Source organism: Nerophis ophidion, linkage group LG11 (genome assembly GCF_033978795.1).
Source record: "Nerophis ophidion isolate RoL-2023_Sa linkage group LG11, RoL_Noph_v1.0, whole genome shotgun sequence".
Classification (NCBI taxonomy): domain Eukaryota; kingdom Metazoa; phylum Chordata; class Actinopteri; order Syngnathiformes; family Syngnathidae; genus Nerophis; species Nerophis ophidion.
Window position 1 is genome coordinate 32,961,198 of NC_084621.1, and position 26,488 is coordinate 32,987,685.

The 26,488-nt window shown below is 42.1% G+C and overlaps 1 protein-coding gene across 3 annotated transcripts in view; it reads right to left on the minus strand.

Annotated features, from left to right (window-relative positions):
- The window catches only part of invs (inversin), a 108,703-nt gene that overhangs the window by 11,644 nt on the left and 70,571 nt on the right, over positions 1-26,488 (minus strand). For all 3 annotated transcript variants that reach the window (XM_061915685.1, XM_061915686.1, XM_061915687.1), the window contains 7 exons: positions 26,300-26,471; positions 14,713-14,868; positions 13,910-14,031; positions 13,741-13,848; positions 12,042-12,148; positions 11,748-11,957; positions 2,515-2,726 (listed from right to left, as the gene is read on the minus strand). In XM_061915685.1, coding sequence (XP_061771669.1) covers positions 2,515-2,726; positions 11,748-11,957; positions 12,042-12,148; positions 13,741-13,848; positions 13,910-14,031; positions 14,713-14,868; positions 26,300-26,471 — 1,087 coding nt within the window. The remainder of the gene's footprint in view (positions 1-2,514; positions 2,727-11,747; positions 11,958-12,041; positions 12,149-13,740; positions 13,849-13,909; positions 14,032-14,712; positions 14,869-26,299; positions 26,472-26,488) is intronic.

Consider the following 26,488-nt stretch of genomic DNA (forward strand, 5'->3'; position numbering starts at 1 on the left):
TTTTAGAAAACCTTGTTACATTGTTTAATCCATCCAGCGGGGCATCACAACACAATTAGGCATAATAATGCTTTCTCACCTTCCCTTTATTTCAAAAATCCTTGAAAAAATTGTTGCGGAGCAGTTGAATGAACACTTAGCGTCTAACAATCTATGTGAATCCTTTCAATCCGGTTTCAGGGCAAATCACTCCACGGAGACAGCCCTCGCAAAAATGACTAATGAGCTATTGCTGACGATGGATTCTGATGCGTCATCTATGTTGCTGCTCCTCGATCTTAGCGCTGCTTTTGATACCGTCGATCATATTATTTTATTAGAACGTATCAAAACACTAATTGGTATGTCAGACTTAGCCCTGTCTGGGTTTAACTCTTATCTTACTAATAGGATGCAGTGGGTCTCCCATAACAATGTGACCTCGGACTACGTTAAGGTAACGTGTGGAGTTCCCCAGGGTTCGGTCCTTGGCCCTGCACTCTTCAGCATCTACATGCTGCCGCTGGGTGACATCATACGCAAATACGGTGTTAGCTTTCACTGTTATGCTGATGACACCCAACTCTACATGCCCCTAAAGCTGACCAACACGCCGGATTGTAGTCAGCTGGAGGCATGTCTTAATGAAATTAAACAATGGATGTCCTCTAACTTTTTGCAACTCAACGCCAAAAAAACGGAAATGCTGATTATCGGTCCTGCTAGACACCGACCTCTATTTAATAATACAACTCTAACATTTGACAACCAAACAATTAAACAAGGCGACACGGTAAAGAATCTGGGTATTATCTTCGACCCAACTCTCTTCTTTGAGGCACACATTAAAAGCGTTACTAAAACGGCCTTCTTTCATCTCCGTAATATCGCTAAAATTCGCTCCATTCTGTCCACTAAAGACGCTGAGATCATTATCCATGCGTTTGTTACGTCTCGCCTCGACTACTGTAACGTATTATTTTCAGGTCTTCCCATGTCCAGCATTAAAAGATTACAGTTGGTACAAAATGCGGCTGCTAGACTTTTGACAAGAACAAGAAAGTTTGATCACATTACGACCGTACTGGCTCACCTGCACTGGCTTCCTGTGCATTTAAGATGTGACTTTATGGTTTTACTACTTACGTATAAAATACTACACGGTCTAGCTCCATCCTATCTTGCCGATTGTATTGTACCATATGTCCCGGCAAGAAATCTGCGTTCAAAGGACTCCGGCTTATTAGTGATTCCCAAAGCCCAAAAAAAGTCTGTGGGCTACAGAGCTTTTTCATTTCGGGCTCCAGTACTCTGGAATGCCCTCCCGGTAAAAGTTCGAGATGCCACCACAGTAGAAGCATTTAAGTCTCACCTTAAAACTCATTTGAATACTCTAGCCTTTAAATAGACTCCCTTTTTAGACCAGTTGATCTGCCGTTTCTTTTCTTTTTCTCCTATGTCCCACTCTCCCTTGTGGAGGGGGTCCGGTCTGATCCGGTGGCCATGTACTGCTTGCCTGTGTATCGGCTGGGGACATCTCTGCGCTGCTGATCCGCCTCCGCTTGGGATGGTTTCCTGCTGGCTCCGCTGTGAACGGGACTCTCGCTGCTGTGCTGGATCCGCTTTGGACTGGACTCTCGCGACTGTGTTGGATCCATTATGGATTGAACTTTCACAGTATCATGTTTGACCCGCTCGACATCCATTGCTTTCCTCCTCTCCAAGGTTCTCATAGTCATTATTGTCACCGACGTCCCACTGGGTGTGAGTTTTCCTTGCCCTTATGTGGGCCTACCGAGGATGTCGTAGTGGTTTGTGCAGCCCTTTGAGACACTAGTGATTTAGGGCTATATAAGTAAACATTGATTGATTGATTGAATTCCACGACTGTATATATCGATATCGGTAAATAAGAGTTGGACAATATCGGAATATCGGACATCAGCAAAAAAGCCATTATCGGACATCTCTCGTTGTGACTATTTCCTCCTAATACAGAATACAGCCTTTCATTTTCATTATCTTCTTACACTCTTTCTCCTTTATTGGTGCATCTAGTGGCAAAATCGATCCCGACAACTATTCTGGATGTTTTAATTCCTAGCAACAAGCACACCATGCACTTTTATGACTATTCTGTCTTAATACGGTCAACATCCTTTCATCTTCGTGCAATTTCCTCATCATTGGAAATTGTGATGTATCATGTTGTAATTGTATGCATGAACTTAAACCATAAACCATAAACCATACACCATTGTTGGCATATTTGCAGTCAAAATCAATCCCAAAATAAGTATATGTATTTTAATTCTCAGCAACTAGCATACCATGCACTGTTGTGACTATTCAATCCAACCAGAGCCAACAGCAGGTTCTGCTGCTTTACAGTACAACGTGTCTTGAGTTTAACGTAGGCTACCTTGAACATCATGTTGGCTCATGTATATAAACAAACCAGCAAACAGACTAACAATGAACTAAAAGATCCAAAATAATGGTCAAACTTGTTGCAGTACAGCTGTGTGATCGTACCTTTGTGTCTCTCCTCTTTGCTCTTCTTCCGTTCAGGTTTGGCCGGTTTTGATGTTGCCACCGGTGAGTCGATTACCGATAAATTCGCCATCAGGTTCTCAAAGGAGAGATTCTTCAGCTCTGTTGTCTCCAATGACAATTTATGGTCGTCCGTCGTGGTTTGAGAGCTTTGCAACTCGGCTTCTCTCCTCCGCAGTTCCTCCTCTCGCTTTCTGGACGCAAGCAAAAAGCAGTGACGCCCAAACATGTCAGTTTGCAGACGTAGCTTAGATCAAGGGTGTCCAAAGTGGGGCCCGGGGGCACCTTCTAAAAATACAATTACAAAAAAAAAAACATTACTAGCGGAATAAAAAAGCATGCAAGTGTCAAAAAATTAAATTCTGCCACTGATTTTTCTTCTTTTAAACTGTCATTGAAAAAATAATAATACATCAAAATCAACATAGTTATTATTGGGGGAAAAAACTACAAATATTGTTAGTTTTTTTGCCATAAAAACAGGGTTTTCTTTGACCAAAAAAATACATACATACATACATACTGTTCAGATGTAAAGAGGTGAATTGGAGCTCTATAAATACAAACCCTGTTTCCATATGAGTTGGGAAATTGTGTTAGATGTAAATATAAACAGAATACAATGATTTGCAAATAATTTTCAACCCATATTCAGTTGAATATGCTGCAAAGACAACATATTTGATGTTCAAACTGATAAACTTTTTTTTTTTTCAAATAATCTTTAACTTTAGAATTTGATGCCAGAAACACGTGACAAAGAAGTTGGGAAAGGTGGCAATAAATACTGATAAAGTTGAGGAATGCTCATCAAACACTTATTTGGAACATCCCAGAGGTGTGCAGGCTAATTGGGAACAGGTGGGTGCCATATTTGGGTATAAAAGCAGCTTACATGAAATGCTAAGTAATTCAAAAACAAGGATGGGGCGAGGGTCACCACTTTGAAAGCAAATTGTCAAATAGTTTTAGAACAACATTTCTCAACAAGCTATTGCAAGGAATTTAGGGATTTTACCATCTACGGTCCGTAAAATCATCAAAAGGTTCAGAGAATCTAGAAAAATCACTGCAGGTACAGTAAGTGATGATATTACGGACCTTTGAGCCCTCAGGCGGTACTGCATCAAAAACCGACATCAGTGTGTAAAGGACATCACCACATGGGCTCCGTAACACTTCATAAAACCACTGTCAGTAACTACAGTTGGTGACTACATCTGTAAGTGCAAGTTAAAACTCTACAATGCAAAGCAAAACCCATTTTTCAACAACACCCAGAAATGCCGCCGGCTTCGCTGGACCCGAGCTCATTTAAGATGGACTGATGCAAAGTGGAAAGGTGTTCTGTGGTCTGACGAGTCCACATTTCAAAATATATTTGGAAACTGTGGACGTGGTGTCCTCTGGAACAAAGAGGAAAATAACCATCCGGATTGTTATAGGCGCAAAGTTCAAAAGCCAGCATCTGTGATGGTATGGGGGTGTATTAGTGCCCAAGCATGGGTAACTTACACATCTGTAAAGGCACCATTAATGCTGAATGGTCCATACAGGTTTTGGAGCAACATATGTTGTCATCCAAGCAACGTTATCATGGACGCCCCCGTTTATTTCAGCAAGACAATGCCAAGCCACGTGTTACAACAGCGTGGCTTCGTGGTAAAAGAGTGTGGGTACTAGAGATGCGCGGATAGGCAATTATATAATCCGCATCCGCTTCACTAAAGTCGTCATCCACCCGCCATCCACCTGAACCAACATTTTATCAGGACCGTACCCGCCCACCAACTGCCCGCTGAAATACATCAGAGGTTGTCCGCCTTTACCACTCACATAACTATTTAAACCTGTTTCACAGAGTAGTGATGACAATTGGAGCCGCTGACGTACCCGCGATTATCCAATAGTGTTCATCCTGATTACAAAAATATGGGCGTGCTGTGAAGTCATTGCCTTAGACACCTTCAACAACATGTACGAACCGATTGATGGTCCGTCAACATGTTGTGTGCAGCTTCCGCAATTACACGTTCAAGATTGAAAGGCATACTGGGTGATACAGAGTACACTGATGGTTGTGATATAAACAACTTTAACACTTAATAATATGCGCCACGCTGTGAGGCCACACCCAACAAGATTGACAAACACATTTCGGGAGAACATCCTCACAGTAACACAACATAAACGCAACACAACAAATACCCATAATCCTTTGTATTCATGACACGACTTGAATATATTTTACACCCCCGCGCCCCAACCCCGCCCACCTTACCGACGCACGGGGGGGTTGCAGGGTTTGCTGCTAGCGGGGTGTATAAAATAGTTAGGAAGTGTCATGAATACAAAGGATTATTGGTATTTGTTGTGTTCCGTTTGTGCTGTGTTACTGTGAGGATGTTCTCCCGAAATGTGTTTGTCGTTCTTAATTGGTGTGGCTTCACAGCGTGGCACATATTACTAAGAGTGTTAAAATTGTTTATATCACAACCATTAGTGTACTCTGTGTCACCCAGTATGGCTTCCAGTCGTGTGCGTGTTGCCGCGAAAGCCACACACAACATGTAGTTGAACTGACAAGCAGCTCGTACATGTTGTAGTAGGCGACAAAGCCAATGGCTTCATAGCAAGCCCTAATACTTAAAAACTGGGTGACTATCGGCAGTCATTTAGGAGAATAATAGCGTCTCTTATTGTCTTCTTCGCTTTATGACACAGGTTTTAAATGGCACTTTGAATGGCAAAGGATACCGATGACAGAACAAATATTTCAGGATGGATCAACTGCCACCCGCCCGGATCTAATTAAAATAAATGTTTTCGTCATGTCAACCGCCCGACCCGCAGTTTATCCGCGGACTCCGCGGATGAGACCGCAAACCGTGCATCTCTAGTGGGTACTTTCCTGGCCCGCCTGCAGTCCAGAACTGTCTCCCATCGAAAATTTGTGGCGTAGTATGAAGAGTAAAATACGACAGCGGAGACCCCGGACTGTTGAACGACCGAAGCTCTCCATAAAACAAGAATGGGGAAGAATTCCGCTTTCAAAACTTCAACAATTAGTTTTGTCAGTTCCTAAACATTTATTGAATGTTGTTAAAAGAAAATGTGATGTAACACAGTGGTGAACATGCCCTTTTCCAACTACTTTGTCACGTGTCATAGCCATGAAATTCTAGGTTAATCATTATTTGCAAAAAAAAAAAAAAGTTTATGTGTTTGAACATCAAATATCTTGTCTTTGTAGTGCATTCAATTGAATATGGGTTGAAAAGGATTTGCAAATCATTGTATTCTGTTTATATTTACATCCAAAACAATTTCCCAAATCATATGGAAACGGGGTTTGTATTAAGTTACTGTTCAAACTGTGTGTAATGTTACAGTGGCCAAAATATTAAGATATACTTGTTAAATAAAACCTGTGCCTTGTTTTTAATGAATACTTCGGCACACTACGGTACTGTATTTTGATGTTTGTCATTATGGTGGTACTTGGAGAGGCAAGCTGGTCTTGAGATTTGAGCGTTGAAAGTTAAAAAAAGAAAAAATAATTTTGTTGTAAGACTTACTTTTATGACAAAGACCATTTCAGATCACCAGGACTTTTAGCATTTCTCAAACTGAAGGGATCCCTAAGGGTAAACAATATACAGGTGCTGTTCATATTATTAGAATATCATGAAAAAGTTGATTTATTTCAGTAATTATTTTCAGAACGTGAAACTTACATATTATATCAATTCATTACACACATAGTGATATATTTGAAATGTTTATTTCTTTAAATTTTGATGATTAGTACTGACAATTACTGAAAATCCCAAATTCAGTATCTAAGAAAATTAGAATATTAGTTACGACTAGTACCAAAAAATATTTTTTTTAAATGTGGGCCAACTGAAAAGTATGAACATGGAAAGTTTCAGCATGTACGGCAATCAATACTTAGTTGCAGCTCCTTTTGCCTGAATTGCTGCAGCAATACAGCGTGGCATGGAGTCGACCAGTCTTTGCACTCCTCAGGTGTTATGAGAGCCCAGGTTGCTTTAATAGTGGCCTTCAGCTCTTCAGCATTGTTGGGTCTGGCATCGCGCATCTTCCGCTTCACAATACCCCATAGGTTTTCGATGGGGTTAAGGTCAGGTGAGTTTGCAGGCCAATCAAGAACAGCGATACCATGTTCCTTAAAACAGGTACTGGTAGATTTGGCACTGTGTGCAGGTGCCAAGTCATTTTGGAAAATGTAATCTTCACCTCCATAAAATTAGTCCGCGGCAGGCAGCATAAAGTGTTCTAAAACTTCCTTGACCCTAGACCTCAGGAAACACAGTGGACCAACACCAGCAGATGACATGGCACCCCAGACCATTACCGATTGTGGAAATGTGACACTGGACTTCAGGCAACTTGGATTCTGTGCCTCTCCTGTCTTCCTCCAGACTCTGGGACCTTGATTTCTAAAGGAGATACAAAATTTACTTTCATCTGAAAACATAACTTTGGACCACTCAGCAGCAGTCCAGTCCTTTTTGTCTTGAGCCCTGGCGAGACGCTTTTGACGTTGTCTCTTATTCAAGAGTGGCTTTACACAAGGAATGCGACAGCTGAAGCCCATATCTTGCATACGTCGGTGCGTGGTGGTTCTTGAAGCACTGACTCCAGCTGCAGTCCACTCTTTGTGGATCTCCCCCACATTTTTTAATCGGTTTTGTTTGACAATCCTCTCCAGGGCGCGGTTATCCCTCTTGCTTGTACACTTTTTTCAACTACATCTTTGTCTTCCCTTCGCCTCTCTATTAATGTGCTTGGACACAGAGCTCTGGGAACATCCAACCTCTTTGGCAATGACCTTTTGTGTTTTGCCCTCCTTCTTTAAAGTATCAATGGTCATCTTTTGGACAGTTAAGTCAGCAGTCTTCCCCATGATTGTGTGTCATACAGAATCAAAACAAGAGACCATTTAAAGGCTTTTCCAGGTGTTTTGAGTTAGTTAGCTAATTAGAGTGTGGCACCAGGTGTCTTCAATATCTGACCTTTTCACCATATTCTAATTTTCTGAGATGTTGAATTTAGGGTTTTCATTGGTTGTCAGCTATAATCATCTCCTTTTTGGCCAAAAACACTTGAAATGTATCAGTCTGTTTGGAATGAATGTAACATTCTACAAGTTTGACTTTCTAAACGGAATTAATGAAATAAATCAACTTTTTGATGATATTCTAATTATATGACTAGCACCTGTATTCATATATTGTGTTGGTTTTCAGTTGGAAAAATATTAAAAGTGACGCTGCATCCTTTGATTTTTCAGTGAACCCTCAATGGAAAAAGTTTGGACACCCCTGGCTGAGATTAATGTGTTCTATTGTCCAGAGTAGACACAGGTAGAACGATAATCAGTGGCAGGGCTGTGTAAAGTCACTCTTCCATTCCCAAACTGTTGAACACAAAAGTGATAATCCATCCATCCATCCATTTTTACTGCTTGTCCCTTTTGGGGTGGGGGTGCTGCTGGAGCCTATCTCGGCTGCATTCGGGCGGAAAGCGGGGTACACAAAGTGAAGGTGAAAAATTGACAAAATATGCACTCTTTTTTTTTTTGAGGAATGCACCACATGTTGGCACTGTTTTTAAACTAAAGTTGAAATAGACACTAAAATTTTCACACAGGCCCTTTACAACACTCACTGTAAATTTAGGGTGGGGGTCAGCAACCCGCGGCTCTAGAGCCAAATGTGTCTCTTGAGCGGGGCTCTGGTGGGGGCTCTGGTGGCTTCATGGAGCTTTTTCAAAAATGTATGGCAGGGGTCTCAAACTCAATTTACCTGGGGGCCACTGGATGCAGAAACTGGGTGAGGCTGGCCCGCAAGAAAAGCTTGCTTAAAAAATCTAACATGCACTTTTTTAATGAATTCACCTTCTATGAATGGCTTTCCCGCCCTAGCAACATACCGTACTTGCCAACCCTCACGATTTTTCCGGGAGACTCCTGAATTTCAGTGCACCTCCTGACAATCTACCTTTGCAACCATTCTCCTGAATTTTTCCCAATTTTCACCCGGCCGACATTATTAAGAGCTGCCGTGACTGCACTGCCTTTAACGTCCTCTACAACAGTGGTTCTCAACCTTTTTTCAGTGATGTACCCCCAGTGAACATTTATTTAATTCAAGTACCCCCTAATCAGAGCAAAGCATTTTTGGTCGAAAAAAAGAGATACAGAAGTAAAATACAGCACTATGTCATCAGTTTCTGATTTATTAAAGTGTATAACAGTGCAAAATATTGCTCACATGTAGTGGTCTTTCTTGAGCTATTTGGAAAAAAAGATATAAAAATAACTAAAAAAACTTGTTGAAAAATAAACAAGTGATTCAATTATAAATAAAGTTTTCCACACATAGAAGTAATCATCAAATTAATGTGCCCTCTTTGGGGATTGTAATAGAGATCCAACTGGATTCATGAACTTAATTCTAAACATTTCTTCAAAAAAAAGAGAAATCTTTAACATCAATATTTATGGAACATATCCACAAAAAGTCTAGCTGTCAACACTAAATGTTAGATTGTTGTATTATTTTTTCATAGTTTATGAACTTACATCCATACTTCATTGAAGTATTATTCAATAAACATATGTATAAAGGATTTATGAATTGATGCTGTTTTTTAGAATGTTTTTAATAAATCTCACTTGTCCCTTTGCATACCTTCAAGTACCTCCAGGGGTTCGCGCACCCTCAAAAGAGGACTACCGTTCCACTACATGTCATCGCGCACGCTTTTGTATTACACAGCCAATGTGCCAGCTCTGAAACGTGTTGTGTGAGACTTGTGCAGAACAACGTCAGTGGCTGCAAGACGTACTTGTTCAACAGCCATACAGGTCACACTAAGGGTGGCCGTAAAAAAACGTTTAACACTGTTACAAATATGCGCCACACTGTGAACCCACACCAAACAAGAAGGACAAACGCTTTTTGGGAAAATTTCCGCACCCTAACACAACTTAAACACAAGAGAACAAACACCCAGAACACCTTGCAGGGCTACAATATATAACACCTCAACCGACGCAAGTAGGGAGGGTGGGGGTGTGGGGGGTTGATAGTAGCAGGGGTGTGTATATTGTAGCCCGGAAGAGTTAGGTCTGCATGGGATTCTGGGTAATTGTTCTGGTGTGTTTATGTTGTGTTACGATGCAGATGTTCTCCCGAAATGTGTTTGACATTCTTGTTTGGTGTGGGTTCACAGTCTGGCACATATTTGTAACAGTGTTCAAAATTTTTTTACGGCAACCCTTAGTGTGACGTGTGTAGCTGTTGATCAAATATATCTTGCTATTACACACAACGTGCGACTCACATGGCCAGATGCAACATACATCTGAGTTTGTCAGTTCAGGATGTAGGGGGGGCTAAAGGCAGTGCTATTATGGCATTCCCTGAATATTGTTGATCTAGTAAAAATTGACAGGGGCTTCGAGAGAATTGGTGCCCTGAAATTCAGGGTCTCCCGGGAAAATTGGGGACGTTGGCAAGCATGACGCTGTCAAGCGTTGTTCATATTAAACTCGCGGGCCGCACCAACATTAAATTGTCATATCAAAGTGCGGGCCGCATAATAATGTCTCACGGGCTGCAATTGGCCCGCGGGCCACATGTTTGAGACCCCTGATGTATGGAAATGGGAAAAAAATTAGGTGAAAAATATGTTTTTTGTTGTAATATGGTTCCTGTAGGACGGGGGTCGGCAACCCGCGGCTCTGGAGCCGCATGCGGCTCTTAAGCGCCGCCCTAGTGGCTCTCTGGAACATTTTCAAAAATATATGAAAAATGGAAAAAAAATAGGGGAAAAAAACATATTTTTTGTTTTATAACGGTTTGTGTAGGAGGAAAAACATGACACAAACCTCACTAATTGTTAAAAAGCACACTGTTTACATTAAACATACTTCACTGATTCGAGTATTTGACGAGCGCCGTTTTGTCCTACTAATTTTAGCGGTTCTTGAACTCACCGTAGTTTGTTTACATGTATAACCTTCTCCGACTTTCTAAGACACGTTTTATGCCACTTCTTTTTCTGTTTCATTTTGTCCAACAAACTTTTAACGTTGTGCAGGAATGCACAAAGGTGAGTTTTGTTGATGTGTTTGACTTATGTGGAGTGCTAATCAGACATATTTGGTCACTGCATGACCGCATGCTAATCGATGCTAACATGCTATTTAGGCTAGCTATATGTACATATTGCATCATTATGCCTCATTTGTATATATGTTTGAGCTCATTTAGTTTCCTTTAAGTCCTCATAATTCAATTTATATCTCAGGAAACACTATCTGTATGTAATATGGCTTTTAATTTTTTGCGGCTCAAGACAGATTTGTTTTTGTATTTTTGGTCCAATATGGCTCTTTCAACATTTTGGGTTGCCGATACCTGCTGTAGAAGGACAAACGCGACACAAACCTTCCTAGTTGTTAGAAAGCCAATATGTTTGTGTTTATGCTTCACTGATGAGAGTATTTGGCGAGAGACGTTTTGTCGTACTAATTTCAGCGGCCCTTGAACTCACTGTTGTGTTGGATGTGACTCAACAGTTTGTTTACATGTATACATTTCTCTGACGCTGCCACAGAAAGACGTGTTTTATGCCACTCCTCCTTTGTTTAATTTTGTCCACCAAATGTTTTATACTGTGTGTGAATGCAAATAGGTGCGCTTTGTTGATGTTATTGACTTGTTATGGAGTGCTAATTAGATATATTTGGTCACTGCATGACTGCAAGTTAGTCGATGCTAACATGCGATTTAGGCTAAAATAAAATGTGAGCAATATTGATCAAGCAAAATGCCGGAACTTAGCAACAAATTGTCCCTAAGTCATTGAGTATTTGTCTGATGATGATGATGATGACAAATTGAGGTTCTGTATCCCATGTATGCTAGCATGTCTTACAAAGCTTTTTCATCACAACTCATATGTTTTTTTGGGGTTTTTTGGAATAAAGGTGTGCCACAAAGTGGATAAAGAATAAAGGTAAGCAAATGACATGGAGCCAGAGCATGGAGACAGGGGGGAGACGTATGCGTGTACAGAGATGACAGAAAGAAAGACGGATATGAGCAAAGTGTGACTGCTCCCATGTGAGCCAGAGGACAAAACAAATAAGACAAAGACAAAGTGTCGTCTCTCACTTGGCTGCGTCTTTACGTAGTTGCTCGTGCCTCATGAGAAGTTGCTTTCTCTCCCTGAAGGCTTTGCGGACTGTGTAGCCCTTGTACACGGCCTGGATGGAGGCGGCGGCGATATCTTGTATGGCAGCGATGGACAGAGCGCCGTGCTCCAACATGAATTGGGTCACCTCGCTATGGCCCCCCAGTAGAGCGTAGTCCAGAGGCGTGTACCTATGCATGGAGTCACCCTCGTCAGGCACGCATTCGCCATTTGTGACATCATCATGAGCATTATCGCAGTCATCAAAGCGTCACCTCTCCTCCGTGTGCTCCAGGTGATTAGGGAAGGTGTTGTAGCCCAACAGCATCTTTACCGCATCCAGGTAGCCATTGTTGCAGGACCAGTGCAGAGCAGTGCGACCCTGTGCAAATAAAACACCAAGTACTGTAGTCTGTCTGTGTAGAGGAACCAAAAACAGTCAGCCATAAAAAAAAAAAACAACAACTTTGTAATACTATTGTTGACCTCATTGCAGTGATTTAAAAAAAAAGAAGAAAAAACAGCTAAATACTTTTGAAATTTTAAAAGAATATTATGTGTTGGATTAAAAGTTTTGTAAATATCCCTTCATCCATTTTCTAGCGCTTGTCCCTTTCAGGTTGCAAGGGGTGGCGGCATACATACGTAACTACCATTGAAGACACCGAGGTTATGTTCTTTGTATTTTTTTAGGTGACAAAAGGATGATGATATGACTGACTCTAAATGTACTTTGAGTAGGAGATCGTGTGCGCTGTACATCACCATGCGGTAGATCATCCTCTCTCGATATACGATCTTTGGTCATGCACAGCCTGCTCCGACTCCAACAACGTAACGCAAAGAAATACATTTTTACTTTTGTCATTATCTTTTCTGAAATATACTGTCAACATAACATTAACATTAAGTCATACTGCTGTAACTATAGTTGCTTTCACCTGAAGGAAATTGATGTGAAATTCAGTCGGTATAATGCTGTCATAGTGTCAGTCAGGTGCCGCCTCGGCCTTAATGCAGAACACGCGCTTTGCGTAGGACTTTGCGATCATTGTGGAGGCATTTTGCGGGAAGAAGCACATTCAAATGTAGATCATTTAATGACAAGGCGCTTCATATATTATTTTACCCCAAACATATTCCTAGTCACGTCATGCTGTGTCACTGACTAAAATATGAAGACAACATTTCCTCTCTCATTTCTGTTGGCTCCATGGCAGACGTCATTAGTATTTAAAGTCCAAAGCAGAAAGTCTTGAGTTCGAACCCCGGTCGTGGTTGGTATGTTTTTTATATTTAAGTTTTTAATTATGTTAACATTGTTTAGTATGCTAAACTTCAGGATATTAATACAAAAAAGTGGACAGTTAAAAATCTTGCTTATTATCAAATCTGTTAGATGAGTGATGAATAATTACAGCTCAATTATAGCTAGTTACGGCCCTGGGTCGCGGCGGAGTGATGAGTAATAAATAATGATAGTAATAAAAATAACAATTTTGATGATGATAAAAATGACAGTACTAATTACCATCTATTCTTATATAACCTTACTATTAGTATGAGCTATAATAATAATGATATTGCAGCACTAATGAGTCATTTATGCATTCTTCACTAACTAAAAGCATCAACGAATCAGCAAATTCACTGTTCTGTATTAAATATAAAATATGGTAGATACTAAATGAAAAAAAAAAATAAATTAGTAGTTTAAACAAAAATGTCTAAAACTACCAATTTTAATATGACTGTATTGTAAAATATTGGAATGCTCTGAGAAGATGTAGTGTTTTTAGTTGTACATGTCCACCAAGTTTATATGAATAAACTATTATTATACAGTTACAACAGACATGAAGGGAAAAGTGCTTAACTGTTTGCACAGAAGATTTCCACAAACTTATACTTGGTTAGTTTAAAATATGAAATTACTTCAAAGTTTCAAACGAGATGTTAACTTTTCATTGCTACCTCCTTGTCTTGTATGTTTGGATCAGCGTGGTTCTCCATGAGAACAGCCATACAGGTGATGTAGCCGCCATAAGCTGCACACTGCAGAGGAGTCCGCCCTGCTTGGTCCTGTCAAATAGAAAACAGGTCATAAATATTGAATCTATATCCCGCTATGCACTTACTGTACCTGTACATTCGGACTAATCCCGTTCTCCATCAGTATCTGGCAGACTTCAGCATTCCCTCCGAGAGCGGCCCAGTGCAGCGCTGTGTGACCGTCCATGTCCACCAGGTCCACACGTGCGGAGCCTTTATTCAACACAGTAAGAGTATAGTCAGTAACAGTCGTAGATGCAAAGGATTCTGGGTATGTGTTGTGTTGCGTTTATGTTGTGTTACTGTGAGGATGTTCTCCCGAAATGTGTTTGTCATTCTTGTTTGGTGTGGCTTCACAGTGTGGCGCATATTAATAAGAGTGTTAAAGTTGTTTATATCACAACCATCAGTGTACTCTGTATCACCCAGTATGCCTTGCAGTCGTGTGCGTGTGTCTGTGGAAGCCACATACAACATGTTGCTGGACTGGCAAGCAGTTTGTATATGTTGTAGAGGGCGTCAAAGGCAATGGCTTCATAGCATGCCCTTATTGTTGTTATCTGGGTGACCGCCAACAGATACTCGCGAGAATGTTTGCGGCTCCTATTGTCTTCTTTACTTTGTGACACAGGTCAAAATGGCTCTTTGAGTGGTAAAGGTTGCCAATCCCTGAGCTATGTATATTAAATATTTCCGAATGGTTCAACCGCCACCCCCCCGAATCTATTTAAAATCTATTTTTTCGTCATGTCACCCGCGGTTTATCCGCGGACTCCGCGGATGAGACCGCAAGGCGTGCATCTCTAGTAAGCAGCTCTTTGACATATGTACAAATTACTACAGAGAACACATGGCATGATGGCCTTTGACCCCTAAGAAACCTCAGACACGCACCTTTGATGAGCGGGAGGATGACGTCCCTGTGTCCCATCTCGCAAGCGCGGAACAGCGGCGTTTGTTTCATCACATCCAGAGAGTCCACCATGGCTCCTCTCTCCAACAGTAGCTGGACCGTGCTCATGTGGCCTGACAGGGAGGCTGCGTGCAGCGCTGTTTGGACAGTAGTGACATGCAGCATTAGCCAATTAATAAATACAGAAGAAATACAAAAGAGAATAAAAAAATTAGATAATAAAACTATTAAATCATATCTTACAATATCATATACATAATATTAGGGGTCTGATCAAACTTTTTCACTTGCGATATGATACTGATATTAGAGCCTTAAGTAGTGGAGTAGTAATGTTTTTTATACACTTACATATACAAACCCCGTTTCCATATGAGTTGGGAAATTGTGTTAGATGTAAATATAAACCGAATACAATGATTTGCAAATCATTTTCAACCTATATTCAATTGAATGCACTACAAAGACAAGATATTTGATGTTCAAACTAATAAACTTTATTTTTTTTTGCAAATAATAATTAACTTAGAATTTCTTGGCTGCAACACGTGCCAAAGTAGTTGGGAAAGGGCATGTTCACCACTGTGTTACATCACTTTTTTTTTTGACAACACTCAATAAACGTTTAGGAACTGAGGAAACTAATTGTTGAAGCTTTGAAAGTGGAATTCCTTCCCATTCTTGTTTTATGTAGAACTTCAGGCGTTCAACAGTTCGGGGTCTCCGCTGTCGTATTTTACGCTTCATAATGCGCCACACATTTTTGATGGGAGACAGGTCTGGACTGCAGGCGGGCCAGGATAGTACCCGCACTCTTTTACTACAAAGCCTATGCTGTTGTACCACGTGGCTTGGCATTTTTTTGCTGAAATAAGCAGTGGTGTCCATGATAATGTTGCTTGGATGACAACATGTGTTGCTCCAAAACCTGTATGAACCTTTTAGCATTAATGGTGCCTTCTCAGATGTGTAAGTTACCCATGCCTTGGGCACTAATACACACCCATACCAACACAGATGCTGGCTTTTGAATTTTGCGCCTACAACAATTTGGATGGTTATTTTCCTCTTTGTTCCGGAGGACACCACATTCACAGTTTCCAAATAAAATTTGAAATGTGGATTCGTCAGACCACAGAACACTTTTCCACTTTGCCTCAGTACATCTCAGATGATCTCGGGCCCAGCGAAGCCAGCGGCTTTTCTGGGTGTTGTTGTAAATGGGTTTGGCTTTGCATTGTAGAGATTTAACTTGGACTTATAGATGTAGCGACCAACTGTAGTTACTGAAAGTGGTTTTATGACGTGTTCCTGAGGCCATGGGGTGATATCCTTTACACACTGATGTCGGTTTTCGATGCAGTACCGCCTGAGGGATCAATGTCCGTAATATCGCTTACATGCAGTGATTTCGCCAGACTCTCTGAACCTTTTGATGATTTTACGGAAAGTAGATGGTAAAATCCCTAATGTCCTTGCAATAGCTCATTGAGAAATGTTGTTCTAAAACTGTCCGACAATTTGCTTACAAAGTGGTGACCCTCGCCCCATCCTTATTTGTAAATTACTAAGCATTTCATGGAAGCTGCTTTTATACCCAATAATGGCATTCACCTGTTCCGAATTAGCCTGCACACCTGTGGGATGTTCCAAATAAGTGTTTGATGAGCATTCCTCAACTTTATCAGTATTTATTGCCACCTTTCACAACTTTTTTGTCACGTGTTGCTTGTATAAAATTCTAAAGTTAATAATTATTTGGCAACACTAAATTGGCCCTAGTGTGTGAATGTGAGTGTAAATGTTGTCTATCTGTGTTGGCCCTGCGATGAGGTGGCGACTTGTCCAGGGTGTACCCTGCCTTCCGCCCGATTGTAGCTGAGATAGGCGCCAGCGCCCCCCGCGACCCCGAAAGGGAATAAGCGGTAGGAAATGGATGGATGGATGGATAATTATTTGCAAAAAAAAGAAAAGTTTATCAGTTTGAACATCAAATATGTTGTCTTTGTGGCATATATATATACAGGAAACTTACGGATTCAAATCTACCAAGAACCCACCCACAGTCAAGGAATTAAAGGACTTTGAGAACGACATGCTCAAAATGATACAATCAGTCAAATTCAAGCCAGCCCGCAACCCATTCCTCACCAAGCTGAAAAATGACACGGAGCGCATCAAGAAAGTAAGCAACCTCATCATAGCCGCCGATAAAACCACAAACTTCTACAGAATGGACATACCAGAACATAACACTTTACTGGACAAAACCATCACCAAATCATACAAAAAAGCGCAACCCGACACTTTACAGAACATCCACCTGGAAAACAAGCGGATCGCAACCGAACTGGATATTGAGGACAGGGTGGACGCCACAGCCAACAAAGAAGCCTTCATCACATTGAAGGACCACAAACCCAACTTCGCAAATAACCCAACATGCCGACTAATAAACCCAACTAAATCCGAAATAGGAAAAATCAGCAAAATAATCCTGGACAGAATCAACACAAAAATCAAGGACAAAACACCACTCAACCAATGGAGAAATACAGCAGCAGTAATCAAATGGTTTAACAACATCCAAGACAAACAACAACACAACTTCATCTCCTTCGACATCGAAGAATTGTACCCTTCCATCACGCAAGACCTACTGACCCAAGCACTAAACTTCGCCTCGGACTACGACTCAATCACAGGCAACGAAAGAAACATCATCATCCACGCAAAGAACTCCATACTCATCCACAACCGTACACCATGGCAAAAAAAGAACAATTCAACATTTGACGTTACTATGGGAAGTTTTGACGGAGCAGAAACGTGCTAGCCTCAACCTGAACCTTGGTATTTACCGTGATGACGGACTGGCAGTGTGCCGCGCCTCGCCAAGGAGCAGAAAGAACACCAAGAAGCGCATATGCCAAATCTTCAAAGAAAACGGTCTACGGATTACGATTGAAGCCAACAAGCAAACCGTCCAGTTCCTCGACGTCACTTTCAACCTGAGAAATAACAGCTACCAACCATTCACGAAACCCAACACAACACTCCAATACGTGCACCATGACAGCAACCACCCACCCACCACCACGAAAAGAATACCTACCGGAATTAAAAAAAGGCTATCGATGCTGTCATTTAGCAAAGCTGAATTCGACCAAGCAACCCCCCCGTACCAGAAAGCACTTGATGAAAGCGGATACAACTTCACCCTCACCTATGAACCCACTCCAGGAAACCAACGAAAAAAGAGCAGAAAACGAAACAACATCTGGTACAATCCGCCATTCAGCAAAAACGTCTCAACCAACATCGGCCACAAGTTCCTCACTCTGATCGACAAACACTTCCCCAAAGGCAACACCCTAAGATAAATATTCAACAAGAACAACATTAAATTGAGCTACAGCTGTATGAATAACATACAACAAATCATTTCAAACCACAACAAAGCAATTGCAAAAGGACTGCCCACCCCCAGACTAAACGACTCTGAAACCAATAAGGAATGTAACTGTCGCAAGAAACCTGATTGCCCTCTCAACGGAGGGTGCTTACAGACATCAGTTGTTTACCAAGCAAAGGTAACACGCAAGGACATTAACACATCCGACACATACGTGGGATTAACCGAAGGAGCGTTCAAAACAAGATGGAATAATCACAACGCCTCCTTTAGAAACCAGACTTTGCGGAATTCTACAGAACTCAGCAAACACATTTGGAACCTCAAAGACAATAATGTTGAATATTCAATAACATGGCAAATTCTTGCATCCAGCACACCTAACAACAGTGGTAATAAAAGATGCAACCTATGCTTAAAAGAGAAACTGTTTATTATATATCATCCAGATCTATCATCCCTCAACAAGCGCAGTGAAATCATTTCAACATGCCGCCACAGACGGAAACACCTCCTAGGTAACACATGAGCCAATCACCACGCCCCTACGCCTCCCTGTACCCACCCACTCTGTGCCCTATATAAACCATTGTATGTGAATGCTTCCATTAAAATCTCCTGATGATTGAGGGAACCCCTCATGAAACAGTTCTGTAGAGATGAAGTAGTCTTGTGATTTTTCCCACACCTATATATATATATATATATATATATATATATATATATATATATATATATATGTATACACATACATACATACATATATATTCACATATATGTGTGTGCATATATATATTCTGTACATACCTCGGTTTAGAGGTCAAGGTTCGGTTAATTTTTGGTACAGTAAGAAAACAACAAAATATACATTTTTTGGTTATTTATTTACCAAATTTGTAAACAATGGCTTTATCCTTTAGACATTGGTAACACTATAATAATTCTGCCCACGTTAATCCACATTAAACTGCTTCAAGTTGTTGCTTTGATTAAATAAAATGACAAAACCTTTCTTCTACATATAAAAAGTGCAACATTAATCAGTTTCAAGTCAACTCATCATGCTTAATTTACTACAGCATTTGGGAAGCCTGTAGTTGACTTTTATTATGTAAATGTTATATTTTTGTCAACACGTGATAGCAGGGACCCTGCCATTCAAAACTAGGCTGCTACATTACCAATGATTAATATAACTATAGCTGCAAAAATAGTACAATAGCATACATTAAAAGCGTTACTAAAACGGCCTTCTTTCATCTCTGTGATATCGCTAAAGTTCGCTCCATTTTGTCCACTAACGACGCGGAGATCATTATCCATGCGTTTGTTACGTCTCAACTCGACTACTGTAACGTATTATTTTCGGGTCTCCTCATGTCTAGCATTAAACGATTACAGTTGGTACAAAACGCGGCTACTAGACTTTTGACAAGAACAAGAAAGTTTGATCATATTACGCCTATACTGGCTCACCTGCACTGGTTTCCTGTGCACTTAAGATGTGACTTTAAGGTTTTACTCATCATCATCATCATCATCATAGCAGTCTGTCGAACGCGACAATGACTGTTTCATTTAGGTCGGATCATAGACCTCCTCACTCAGCCCTGTCTTTTGTCTTCAGCTGCCAGGTTGCAGTGTCGATCTTCCGTTCCCTCAAATTCCTTTTAACGATGTCCTTGGACCTTAGCCTTGGCCTCCCTCGGTTTCGTTTCCCTTCCTCCAACTGTGAGTAGAGCAGATGGCGAAGTAGCCGCTCTTGACTCATTCTCTCTACATGCCCGACCCATCTCAGGTTCGTTTGGGTTAAGATGTCATCCATCGATGGCAGTCCAGCACGACTTAAGACCTCTGTGTTCGGGATTTTGTCTGTCCAGGAGATATCCATGATGGTCCGAAGGTGGCGCATCATGTAGGCGTGACGTTTTCTGAATTGCAACCTGTAGATGCTCCAAGTTTCAGCACCGTACAAAAGTGTAGCTAGCACAGTTGCTCTGTACACCTTGCACTTGATGCAAATATAGACATGCTTGTTGTTCCAGAGTCTTTCCCTTAATTTCCCAAACACAGCACTCGCTCTCCCCATCCTGAGTCTGATCTCATCATCAAGCTTGGCATTTTCTGTCACTGTGCTTCCGAGGTACTTGTATGTTCGGCATTGCACAAGTGGGTCTCCCATGACACAGACCTCCCCTCGTAGGGATGATGTGGGCTCATAATTGGGTGGCTGGTACACGCATTTCGTCTTCTTGATGTTTATTTTTAGGCTGAACTGACTAGCTGTTGCTGAAAACTTGTTCACAAGATCTTGTATGTCCTCTACATTGTGCGCAACTATAGCACTGTCGTCCGCAAACAGTAATTCTCTCACAACCTTAACTGTTGTCTTGCTCTTTGCTTGAAAGTGAGCAACCTTGAACAGATCTGCATCGTTTCTTGTCTGGATGTAGACCCCCTTCGATGTTTCCTTGAAAGCAACCTCGAGCATGGCTGATAGGTAGAGTGAGAACAGGGTTGGTGCTAGAACACAGCCCTGCTTCACTCCATTGCTGACTGGGAAGTCCTTCGATCCAGATCCACCCAGTGCCACATTTCCCTGCATGCCCGTATGAAGCGCCTCAATAAGCTCAACAAAGTTGTCTGTACATCCGTACTTCTTGAGAACTTGCCACAATCCTTGCCTTGAAACCGTGTCGAAAGGTTTACTGAAGTCAATGAAGACCACATAGAGCGGCATGTTCTGCTCAATACACTTTTCCTGCACTTGTTTCAAACAAAATATCATGTGCATTGTGCTCCTTCCTTGTCTGAAGCCACATTGAGTTTCTGGAAGTACCTCTGGCGAGATCTGTTCATTTAACCTGTTCAGAAGCATTCTTGAAAAGATATTACTGACAATGGCTAAGAGTGAGATGCCTCGGTAATTCCCACACTCTCTTCTGTCTCCTTTCTTGAACAGTGGTATAATGCTGGCATCCTTCCACTCCTGGGGTATCTAATGTGTTGCCCAAATATCTTTGATCATCTTATACAGGCAGGTCAACAACTGAGCACCCCCAAACTTCCACACCTCAGTTGGAATGCCGTCACGACCTGGGGCTTTATCTTCCTGCATTGTGTTGATTGCTCTTGTTAGTTCGGAGATATCAGGCGGCTCATCCAGACTCTACAACCGGGCGCTGTGCTATAGCATACGTTGCATCCTCTGCTAAATCTCCAGGGTGGTTCAGCAGTTTCTCAAAATGATATGCAAATCTGTCCAAGATCTTATCCCTTTCCTGCAGGACTGTCTCGCTGTCTTGTGCTTTCAGCTGGATCAACCTTCTGGATGTTGGGCCATAGATTTCTCTCAGACCTGTGAAGAAGGTTTTCATATCATTCCTATTGGCGGCAATCTGCAGCTCTTCTGCCTGTCTTTCCCACCAGTCAGATTTTATTTTTCTGGTGTATCTCTGTAGTTCACTTTGGGCTCTGCTATAAGCATGCTTTTTGGATCTTGTGTTGCACTGCAGCCTCTCCTGCCTAGCTTTGTTCCTGGTTACCAGCAACTCCTGTAGATGTTCATCCCGAACATCGAACCAATCCTGATGTTTCCTCTTTGGGTGGCCCAAAATATTGCAGGCTGTGTTGTACACAGTTTCCCTCATTTCAACCCATTTCTTATTTATGTCTAACCCTGCTGTCATCCTGTCCCATTCTCGCAAACTACAATCCATTTCCTCAGACAGCTCTACTCTCTTCCCTTGAGCTCTCAGTGCACCAGTATCCAGCTTGCGTGGGGGTTTTGTCCCTGTCTTGTGGCAATACTTCCGCCTGTAAAGCTTCAGTTTCGTTCTCAACATTACATGATCTGTGCCACAGTCATCGCCCCTCATTGCTCTGGTATCCAGCACTTCTCTCAGGTCCCGTTGTCTCACTATGGTGTAGTCCAGCAGATGCCAGTGTTTGGATCTCGGATGCATCCAGGTCTTCTTGTGTGATTCTTTGTGCTTGAATGCGGTGTTAGTTATAACAAGGCTATGTTCTGAACATAGTGCGAGCAAGAATTCACCATTTGTGTTGCACCTTCCGACCCCATGGCTACCGAGGACGCCTTTCCATTTCTCGTTGTCCGAGCCAACTCTGGCATTGAAATCACCCACTAGGATCAGTCTGTCATCTGTTGGGACAGATGTTATAGTTTCACGTAAATCACTGAAAAACCTCTCTTTTGCCTCTACTGGATTTGTCATAGTAGGGGCATACACACTGATGAAAGTGGCATACAGCTTCTTCTGTAGTGGGAGCCTCATTTTTATAATCCTGTCGCTAATTGGTATGGGAGCTTGGTCCAGCATGGTGGCCAATTCCTTCTTGACTGCGAGTACAACTCCTGCCTCTCGCCTGTCGTCAGCAGCCTTCCCATTCCAGAAGAATACGTATCCCTGATCTTCCAGAGAGTTGTAACCAGGTAGTCTAGTCTCACTGAGTGCGGCGATGTCTATATTATACTTAGCCAGATCTAGAGCTACGAGTGCGGTCTGACGTTCTGGGCGCTCAGAGTGCGTAGATTCCACTCTGCTAAGCACAATGTTGTTGATATACTCTTTCTGGTTTCTCTTCCTGTTGTTTTTCTTTGTCCTTGTCTTTGTCTTTGTCTTTGTCCTGACTCACTTTCCACTGTCTGCTGGAGTGCGAACAGATCAGCGCGGACCTTGGTAACCCGGGCGACATCCGAGCCGGTATGAAATCTATTTCTCCTGACCATTTTCATGAAAACTGCTTGCAAGAGGTTTCAAGTACTGCTAGCTTTTGCGGGACTAACAGCACAAACTTGGCGAATCGAGGTTTCTCAGGGGCAAGGCCAGGCCAAGACAGACTGATTCCATGAGTCGTTGCAGCAACTGACCAGATGATAGGTTTGTCTATCTGTGCTCTTGTGTAGAGTATATCGCTAAGCTTTCACTGGCATGGTCCACCATAGACCTTGTGACAGTAACGTGATTAGAACTGCCAGGATGTCCAGCCTCACCCAGAAGCCGTGATTTGTCTTCGGGGTTTGCTCCCTTAGCTTTTGGTCAACCAAGACCTTAACCACAAGGCAGCAGTAAACACTTCGTAACCCTGAGGAGGGAGGCTACCAGGTGCTACACCTTGCCCAAGGGTGACCTGGGGTTTTCTGTCGTGGTAGTCCATCCCCTAGCCTTTGGTCAACCAAGAGCTGCCCGCAAGGCAGCGGTGATTCATGGAGGGTGGGGTTGTCAGCGCCCGTGCAGTAACCAAACTGCCCACTGCCCACAAGGTTTTACTACTTACGTATAAAATACTAGACGGTCTAGCTCCATCCTCCCTTGCCGATTGTATTGAACCATATGTCCCTGCAAGAAATCTGCGTTGAAAGGACTCCAGCTTATTAATGATTCCTAAAGCCCCAAAAAAGTCTGCGGGCTATAGAGCGTTTTCCGTTCGGGCTCCAGTACTCTGGAATGCCCTCCCGGTAACAGTTCGAGATGCTACCTCAGTAGAAGCATTTAAGTCTCACCTTAAAACTCATGTGTATACTCTAGCCTTTAAATAGACCTCCTTTTTAGACCGGTTGATCTGCCGCTTCTTTTATTTTTCTCCTCTGTCCCCCCCTCCCTTGTGGTCCGGTCCGATGGCCATGGATGAAGTACTGGCTGTTCAGAGTCGGGACCCAGGATGGACCGCTCGTCGGGACCTAGGATGGACCACACTCGCCTGTGTATCGGTTGGGGACATCTCTACGCTGCTGATCCGACTCTGCTTGGGATGGTTTCCTGTGGACGGGACTCTCGCTGCTGTCTTGGATCCCCTTTGAACTGAACTCTCGCGGCTGTGTTGGAGCCACTATGGATAGAACTTTCACAGTATCATGTTAGACCCGCTCGACATCCATTGCTTTCGGGTAACTTACATATCTGTGAAGGCACCATTAATGCTGAAAGGTACATAGAGGTTTTGGAACAACATATACTGCCATCTAAGCGCAGTCTTTTTCATGGACGCCCCTGCTTATTTCAGCAAGACAATGCCAAGCCACATTCAGCACGTGTTACAACAGTGTGGCTTCGTAAAAAAAGAGTGCGAGTATGTGACAGTTTGACTCCACACTGTCACCGTTTGACCTTTGGCTTCATCTCAAACCATGCACATTTTTTTTTAGTCAGTAGAAAGCATGCTCAACAAACAAATTGTAACCTGTCACTCACCATGGCCCTGCATGTGTGGCTAAGAGTCAGGGTGGGGCTGAAGGCTTTATGTAGCTGAGCACACCTGCTTTGACTAATTAGGCCTAATTTGGGCCAAACCATGACTTTCAGGAGCTGGGTGTTGCTAAAGGACGCTGGACATTTAAAAGTTGTGTTGTCTAAGCCTGAATACACTGTGTACAAAAATGACTGATTTACAAATACAAAAGTACAACGTGAATACTTCTTAGACATGTGATGGTTATTTATGGTGTAATTTACAAAAGAAATGTTTAGAAGATGGATGAATGGATGTTTTCTTAATTTCCCCTGTCAAATTGGTCCCAGCTAGTGGGCGGGGCAATGGGCTATTTAATTGGGGAAAATGCTATTTTTCTGCAGTCTGCTGTCTGTCACTGCCAGAGGAGGTTCTCTGTCCTGAGCAACAGTTTCGCTCTACAAGCATCAAACATCTACTGAGGTGATTATTTTGACGATGAGGTTATGATGTGTTGTAACCGGTTAAATGAGTTTTGTTGATTACTAATTTATTTTGCTAAATCTGTTTTGTTATTTAATTATTTGCTTTGACATATTTGATTATTGACCTTTGATTGTGAATACATGTATTTTGATATAATGAATGATTTACGTTTTGATTATTTTCAATAGGCTTATTTTATTAATTATATATAGACCTATTTGACGGATGCAGCTTTTTGAAATATATTTAGAATATAAATGTACTATATATAATATACAATACTAACATTGTCTTTATTTATTACTGTTACAGATTGTGGGTGCTTTGTCTTCCTTTTTAAGTTCACCTCTTGACACTTTTTGGGTTTTTCAAAAAATGTTTGTAAACTGTTGCCAACTGCGTGCCTTGCCATCCTTGATTTGAAGTCCGGTTTGCAAAGGTTACATTACCTTCACCCGAGGCGGGGTGTGACAGAGTACTTTCCTGGCCTGCCTGCAATCCAAACCTGTCTCCCATTAAAAATGTGTGGCGCATTATGAAGCGTAAAATACGACAGCGGAGACCCTGGACTGTTGAACGACTGAAGCCCTACATAAAACAAGAATGGGAAAGAATTCCACTTTCAAAGCTTCAACAATTAGTTTTCTCAGTTCCCAAACATTTATTGAGTGTTGTTAAAAGAAAAGGTGATGTAACACAGTGGTGAACATGCCCTTTCCCAACTACATTGGCACGTGTTGCAGCCATGAAATTCTAAGTTAATTATTATTTGCAAAAAAAAAATAAAGTTTATGAGTTAGAACATCAAATATCTTGTCTTTGTAGTGCATTCAATTGAATATGGGTTGAAAAGGATTTGCAAATCATTGTATTCCGTTTATATTTACATCTAACACAATTTCCCAACTCATATGGAAATGGGGTTTGTATAACTGAATTCAAAGGACTGCCGGAGAACAGAATTGAGTATAACGATGAATTCAAACTTTCTACAACAACCCTTCTCTCAGCTACTGCTAAGGCAAGGGCAATGAAGGATTTATGCTGTAAAATAAAAGCAATGAGTTCCAACACACAGCCACAATATGTACGCCTCCCTCACCCAACGCCGGCGACAGAAAGTGACGTGGCTGTCCTTCACACTGTCTCAATTACGTATGCATGCATAAACAATTAAGCCTGTCTGGCTGAGCATGGAAGCCATCGTCATGGCCATTATACGTCCAACCAACCCCAGGAGGTGAAGAATGTGGCGGCATGTCACAAGTGTACTCATGTGGGATTAGTAGTGAGCAGGAGGACCGTGCTGGCAGTGCCGGGAATCCATATTGCGAGTCCGCGCTAATTTTGCTGACACCATCAGCTTCCCTCTCTCGAGGAATCCCCTTTGACATTGCCGCCAAGGAGCCGCCGGCTAACCTCTTGACAAACATAGCATGTGGAAGATGGTGTACGCACACAAACACAAGCGACCTTACCGGTGCCGCCGTACTTGTCGGCCATGTTGATGTCAACGTGAGGCGTGAGAGCCAGCATGGTGCGGATGACATCATCGCTGCCCTTCCCGGCGGCCCACATGAACGCTGTCCTGCCCTCCAGATCGGGCTCATCCTTCACTGATGGGTGCGAGAGAAACACACCTACTGTCTCCTAAAAAACACAATTGT